This window comes from Grammomys surdaster, unplaced genomic scaffold (genome assembly GCF_004785775.1).
Source record: "Grammomys surdaster isolate TR1022 unplaced genomic scaffold, NIH_TR_1.0 238, whole genome shotgun sequence".
Classification (NCBI taxonomy): Eukaryota; Metazoa; Chordata; class Mammalia; order Rodentia; family Muridae; genus Grammomys; species Grammomys surdaster.
This window is the reverse complement of record NW_021604683.1, coordinates 3,714,794-3,721,692: the sequence shown is the minus strand read 5'-3', so window position 1 is coordinate 3,721,692 and position 6,899 is coordinate 3,714,794. Positions and strand designations below refer to the sequence as shown.

Sequence of the window (6,899 nt, the reverse complement as noted above, 5' to 3'; positions counted from 1 at the left end):
AGCCAGGGTCCTTGGCCATGCTAGAGTTCTATGGGTACTTCTGGGACAGCTTGTTAGACCCCCCACAGTGATTCAACAGTTTCAAGTTTGGGGTTTTGGTCTTTGATGAGGCCTGGTAGTTATATTAGAGTAATAGAACCAGATCAGTGGACAGTCATACATGTGTGAAGGAGCTTCTAGTCACCTGATGGTGGTGGCCTGGGACCCCAGCTTCAGGCACTGGGCACATTGCCTCCATGAGAGACAGCAGGGCAGTTGAGGCCTTACACCTTGCCAGGGTCACATGGCTGGGCCTGAAGGAAGACTATTGTGTCCTGGATTTGCAGTTGGTACTTCAGTGGGATCAGCAGGACTCAGGCCCAGCAGTTGCTCTTGTCTCCTGCCAATGCTCCAGGGGCCTTCCTCATCCGGCCCAGTGAAAGCAGCGTCGGGGGATATTCTCTGTCAGGTACTTGAACAATCCCTCAAGACTTCGTTTCCTGGGTGGAGGGCATCTTGCTCAGCTCTACCAGACCAGACCTCCTTGACCTTGGGGGAGTTGATTCCCACACTGGCAGCCCTTCATAGAGACATGCCCGTTATCAAGCACCCTTCCTCCCTTCACTGCTCCCTCTCTCCCTCCTCCCCCCTTCTTTTCTTCATTCTTTCCTCCCTCTCCCTCCCTCCATCTTCTCCTCTCCTCTTTCACTCTCTCCTCCCAACCTCCCTTCCCTCCTTCCTTTCTTCCTCCACTCCCTCCATTTGCTACCTAGTAGAGTTACCATTCCATTCAACATGAACCCATTTAACACTCTTTGTCCCCAGGGCCCCCTGACTGTCCTAGGGCCTGTAGCTTGACCATGCTCCCTCTTGCACAGACTATTGTCCAACTCAGTGACCCCATGGTCAATCTGAGTGAAGCCACTTGGGATGCTGGGGTGTGGGTGTTTGAGGCAGGTGTAGTCAAGGCACTGGTTTCCATCTCTGTCTCTAGTCAGGGCCCAGGACAAAGTCTGTCACTACCGCATCTGCATGGCACCCAGTGGCAGCCTCTACCTGCAGGAGGGCCGACTCTTCCCCAGCCTGGATGCATTGCTGGCTTACTACAAGACCAACTGGAAACTGATCCAGAACCCTCTGTTGCAGCCCTGTATACCCCAGGTGGACCTGAGACTTTCTCCTTATGTGGGGACTACCGGGAACCCTGTCTCAGAGACTCTTGGCAAGCCTCTGGCCTAGACTTGATGGGGAATAGCCAGTGTCCAATAGTTTCTTTATTCTGATGGAGTTGGCCCCTGTTCACCAGCTTGATCTACTCTAAGGCTGTTGGAAAGTTAGGGATCTACAAGGGGTATAGTGTGCACCCAATTCTGCAGGGCATCAGGAGGATTCAAGGCCAGTGTGGAGAAGGCACCCACAGCTGCTCCAAGCCCTGAGGGCAGAAGCTGAGAGAAGAGATACTATTTCCCCCAGTATCTGGTATTACTGGGTCCAGGGCAGCAATCTGGTTTCTCTGGTTCTGTAATGACAGCCTAGTCAGGGTTGTAATGAGTGTTTGTGAACGGATATCCGGCTCTGGTAAAGGGACCGCTTAAGTTCCCAAAGCAATTAGCTTCCTAGCTCTGAACTTGGCCTCCTGGAGGTCCATACTGGTATTCCCCTTTGTCCTAGCATGGGCCTGGTATAGGGGTGCACTGGGGACCGGGAGGCAGAGGCCTGATGCTGGGTCTTTTCCTGAGACTCATAGGGAGGCTAGGTTCAAATAGTAGCTCCATCTTCCTGCCCACTCTGCTAGGGGAGTCTAAATCAGCACACTGAATGTCCCTTCCCACAGATGCCCTTGGCTCAGGATGAATGGGAACGGCCACGTTCAGAATTTGTCCTTCGGAGAAAGCTGGGTGAAGGCTTCTTCGGGGAGGTGTGGGAAGGCCTGTGGCTGGGCTCTATACCCGTGGCGGTGAAGGTTATCAAGTCAGGTGAGGCCCTGTAGCATTGCCCTCTGACCCTGGAGCCTGGGGCAGTGGTGGCCATGCACAGTCCTGGAGCAACATCTTTTTTCACAGCTGACATGAAGCTGGCAGACCTTACCAAGGAGATTGAGGCACTGAAGAGCTTGAGGCATGAGCGGTTGATCCGGCTGCATGCTATATGCTCCCTGGGTGAACCCGTGTACATCGTCACTGAACTCATGGGCAAGGGCAACTTGCAGGTCTACCTGGGCAGTGAGTAACCTCTACTCGGGCAGTGAATACTCCCCCTACCCCAACCCTGTAGCAGCTGCATCTGCCAACCCTTATGATAGCATTCATTCCCTGGCTCCACAAAGAAGAATCATTAGGCCTTTGTAAGAGACACATGTGGCCCAGGTTGCAGACACCTGGTCCTAATGAGGCCAAGGGTCTGGCCCAGGCCTAGATTTGGCTAAAGGCTATGTAGTCAAATCCTGGCAGTTCTGAGGCTAAGGCTGCCATATAGGCAGTAGAGACTTTGTGTCACTGACCTCTGAAGTGTTGCCTTGGACCCAGTCCTGGTTGGATAGTATCTCCCTTGTGGGTACAGACAGGAACTAAGAAGCAGGTTGTGCTTGAGGCCTTGTGGTGACTTCCCTTCCATGTTATTTATTGTCTACTGGGCCTTAGTAGGTGCTGCCCTCCCTCTCTCAAAGACCGGTGGGTGGGGGGGACCAAGGCACAGAGGAAGCTTGTATACTCATATGCGCTTGCCTTACCAACCATTATCCTGTGCCCTTGTGAGGACTGCCACCCAGCCCTGACCCCTGAGCCCCTCTCTCTGCAGGCCCTGAGGGAAAGACTCTGAGCCTGCCTCATCTACTGGGATTTGCCTGCCAGGTAGCTGAGGGCATGAGCTACCTGGAGGAGCGGCGTGTTGTCCACCGGGACTTGGCTGCCAGGAATGTGCTGGTGGGTGATGACCTCACCTGCAAGGTAGCTGATTTTGGCCTGGCCAGGCTGCTCAAGGTCAGTAGGGCTCTGGGCTCCTAACTCCCCCACCCCCCGTAGAGGGGAAAACACTATTCTGAATTCCCAACCACTACACCTCATCCCCAGGACGATGTCTACTCCCCGAGCAGTGGCTCCAAGATCCCTGTCAAGTGGACGGCACCTGAGGCTGCTAATTACCGTGTCTTTTCCCAAAAGTCAGATGTCTGGTCCTTTGGCATCCTGCTGTATGAGGTCTTCACTTATGGCCAGTGTCCCTATGAAGGTAAGCCATCTGAGAAGAGATCATGACTCATCAGGGAAAGTTTAGTCTGACGGAGGTAGCCTGGGATCCAGTCTGAGGGAGGAGTTGTACCGTGCCCTGGGAGTCACTGATCCTCAGAGGTACCAGCATAGGGGCTGGAGTACTAGCACAGACTGGTCATGCAGAGGCTGTGGGTGGGGTAGTCTCTTTGGTGGCACCTAGGCAGAATCAAGGCAGTTGCTGTCTGGTCTTCTTGCTGGCCCCTTATCAGGAATGACCAACCATGAGACACTACAGCAAATTAGTCGAGGATACCGGCTGCCACGCCCAGCTGTCTGCCCAGCAGAGGTCTACGTGCTCATGGTAGAGTGTTGGAAGAGCAGCCCCGAGGAGCGTCCCACCTTTGCCACACTGAGGGAGAAGCTGAATGCCATAAACAGACGCCTCCATCTGGGCTTCACGTGACCAGGTCTCCAGACCCTCAGGTAGCAGCTAGGGCTGCTGCTTCCTGAAGGGTGTCTTTCAAGGAAACATTTGTCACCAATGCCCATGGGAGATGCTGCACAACTGGGAATCACAGCAACCTCAGGGCTCCAACACTGGGGCTCCTTCACTGGCACAAGCTGCTACTTACATGTGCACACCAGATGGACGAGTGTAGACTGGACCTGGTCTTCCTCCTGGCACAGTCTCCAAAATGTTGATAAAATATAGGAGAGGAGACACAAGGACGTACTGGACAGATGAGTACCAGCAGAACTAGTAGTTTCCTCCTTGCTCTGACCTTGGCTCCCTCCTGGAATCAAGGATGAAAAAGCCCACTTTTTCCAGGTCTTACTGTAGATTGGGTTAAATAGCCAACACTAGGACTGGCTGTGTGGCAGTTATGTGATATGTACTCTTAGGGGACAGCAGCATCACCTGCCCTTACCCAGTGCCCCACAGGTACTAGTAAACCTTAGGAACACAAAATCAGCTTCAATAAACATGTTCTGGTGGTTTCACATTCCGGTTCCCAGAATGGAATGCTGGAGGCTCTCGAACATGGGAGGGAGAGTTGAACAACACCTCAGAGCCAGGACTGCATTGCAGTGTGGACCCTGGGACATTAACAGTGGAGGATTGCTAGAGCTAAGTGAGCAGCCCTTTCTGGCTCCCTGGCCCGGGATTGAAGCCAGAAGACTCTTCAGTTTCAGGAAGGGCAGACTGGCTGTTTGGTGGTCAGCACACCCAAGGCCATTTCTAGATGCAGAGAAATGGTGTTTTGAGAGTGTCTCTTTGAATGATGAGAGGTGGTTAGGAGGCAGAATTCTCTGGTTGGCGGGATTAGGCAGATATAGGTAGGATGTTGACAACCAAATAAACTACTCTCTGGGACAAAGCCCCCATGGACCACTTTTTGAGGGTAACACCTTGAGAACTTAGGCCCTGGATCATTCAACACTTTAGGGCACTTAAGGACAGCATACTTATGGGGCAGGGGGGTGGGGGCTTTGCTCAGGGACCTAAATCCATTTCACTCTCCTACCAGTTGTACCCAGAAGGCTGTGGGGCAGAGAGACTGGCAGTCCCTAGAGGGGATGGAATTTGGGGCCAGCTCTGCACTCACCAAGGCCAATTTACTCATGATCACTGATCACATTTGTACATTGGCTAAGAGGGAGCTGGGAACTGAACCTTATATATAAAGTGACCCCTTAGCTAGAGCAAAGACTTTGGGGATTAGCCAGTCATGGACTTTCTCACAGGGAGGCGGGTTTGGAACAGGATGGTCCTTGGAGCTATGGAGGCCAGACTGACAGAGTGCATTGACATTGGTCTTTATAGGTAGGAGAGGCAGTGGGATCGGGCTGAGGCATGGCCCTTGCCTCTGCCTTAGCCTGCAGATCTGATTCAGGGAAGTTGAGGGGGAAGAATCTGCAACTGGCAGTTAGCTGCTTACGGCACACAGAAAAAGCTTTGCCAGCACACAGAACAGAAGTATGGTCCCAACAACTGTCATGGCATAAGATGATAGTATTCTGATGTTAAGGGGCTACCATGAGTCATGAGGGCTCTAGGGATAGGATGTCATAGCCTGGAGAGAAGGATGGTGCTGGGATTGTAGTCAAGCCATGGAAGCTGGTTTGACCAGATCCTGGCACATTCCTGGGTATCTAATCAGCCAAAGACAAGCAGGTTTGGCCCTCCTGGGAGAGGCCAGGGACTTTTGGGCTACCTGATGTATCATCAGTAGAGCTGCCCACGGTCTCATTTAGGGATATGTGGCTGTTCAGGACATAGCTTGAGCTCAGAGGCTCAAGACTTGAGGACCCTGGAGCAAATCGGGGAAGCAACTATGGAGTCCTTGAGGCTGACCTCTGCCATTAGCAATCCTTATTCCTTTTCTCTTCCTGTATCGATCAACCCTTCCTGGCAAGTGAGCTAGGCTGGGTAGGTGTGAAGCTATGAATGAAGTAATGCATGTTGCTGTTCTTCATCCCAGTAGGAAGCAGGTGAGTAGTGCTTTGTCTCTTCCGTGAAAGAAAACCAGAGGCTTGGCACAGTTCTCAGTGGAAGGACATTTGTTTAGCATGTGTTTAGCATGAAGTAGCACCACCACCACCATGGCACCTACCGGGAAAAAAAAATAAAAAATTCAAACAAATAGTTAGTTTAATATAGTGTCATTTCCCAGGTCACTCACCGTTACAGACTTTTCAACTTCCTCTTCCACCCCTCTTTGTGTCTGTCCTCCAGGGTGTGTAGGAGCACCCCATTGTGGGCACAACAGGATCGGCCAGAGTGAGAAGGGTGGTCAGGGCCACTCTGGAGTCAGGGAATCTTTGGAGTTCTCAAGGTTCAATGAGAGGAGGAGGGACAGACTGAAGCAGTTAGTGGGCTACTGGGAATTGGGGTAGCATGGGAGGTGAACTAAAAGAGACCCTGGGGGCCACAGAGAGGAGGGAAACCTGGGGAAGAAGGTGGGGGGGCTGCAGAGGGTGTGAGGGCCTTTCCTAGTCATTACTCACCTCTTGTGGATGCCCCTTTTGTGTCCTTATCTAGAAGACAAGACAGTGCTTGCTTCTTGATCTGAGGTCTATGGACTACACGTCTTGAAGATATCAGGAAGCACTCTAGCCCAGCCCGTAGCCCACAACCTACAGGGATGTTCATGCCTTTATATCCCTTGGCTCCCCTTGGCTCTCTGGCTGTCATGTTGTGGTCTAGCATGCTGTCCTGGGTGGCTTCTCCAGGATAGATGGTGTATCTGAGGGTCCTCAATTCCAGGAACATAAGTTGTGGCAGAAGTTCAGGCTGGGTATGTCCTTTAAGTTCACGGGTCTCACGCACCCTCAACCCCCCCAAACCCCACCAGTTTCTTCTTTGTCTCCAACTCAGGCCCTGCCTGATTTCCTTCCCTGCTCAGGGAGGTGGCTGTCATGACTGTCAACTCTTTCACAACCCTCAGTATTTGTTAGCGTGTGTTCAGGTAGGAGGCTTTCTCCTTTGGCAGGAGGGACCAGCCTGTGTAAGGGAGTTTGTTTTTGTTGGTTTTTGTTGTTTTAATGCAGAAAAGGCATTGCTTTGCTCTCTTTTCTAGCAACCTGCCCACCATCCTTGAAATCTCCCTTCCCTGCTCCCTTCTCTATCCTTTAACTCCAAAACACACATCAAGGGGATAAGGCTTCAGCTGACACCCACGTGCTCACTGTCTAATGGGGTATCCCCTGTAA

At 52.2% G+C, this 6,899-nt stretch overlaps 1 protein-coding gene across 1 annotated transcript in view; it reads left to right on the top strand.

The window, feature by feature from the left end:
• Positions 1 to 4,189, top strand: part of Srms (src-related kinase lacking C-terminal regulatory tyrosine and N-terminal myristylation sites) — a 7,336-nt gene extending 3,147 nt beyond the window's left edge. The window contains exons 2-8 of the mRNA XM_028774093.1: positions 327 to 448; positions 974 to 1,140; positions 1,814 to 1,955; positions 2,043 to 2,201; positions 2,776 to 2,957; positions 3,048 to 3,204; positions 3,455 to 4,189. Coding sequence (XP_028629926.1) covers positions 327 to 448; positions 974 to 1,140; positions 1,814 to 1,955; positions 2,043 to 2,201; positions 2,776 to 2,957; positions 3,048 to 3,204; positions 3,455 to 3,648 — 1,123 coding nt within the window. The 3' untranslated portion in view covers positions 3,649 to 4,189. The remainder of the gene's footprint in view (positions 1 to 326; positions 449 to 973; positions 1,141 to 1,813; positions 1,956 to 2,042; positions 2,202 to 2,775; positions 2,958 to 3,047; positions 3,205 to 3,454) is intronic.
• The last annotated feature ends 2,710 nt before the right edge of the window (positions 4,190 to 6,899 follow it).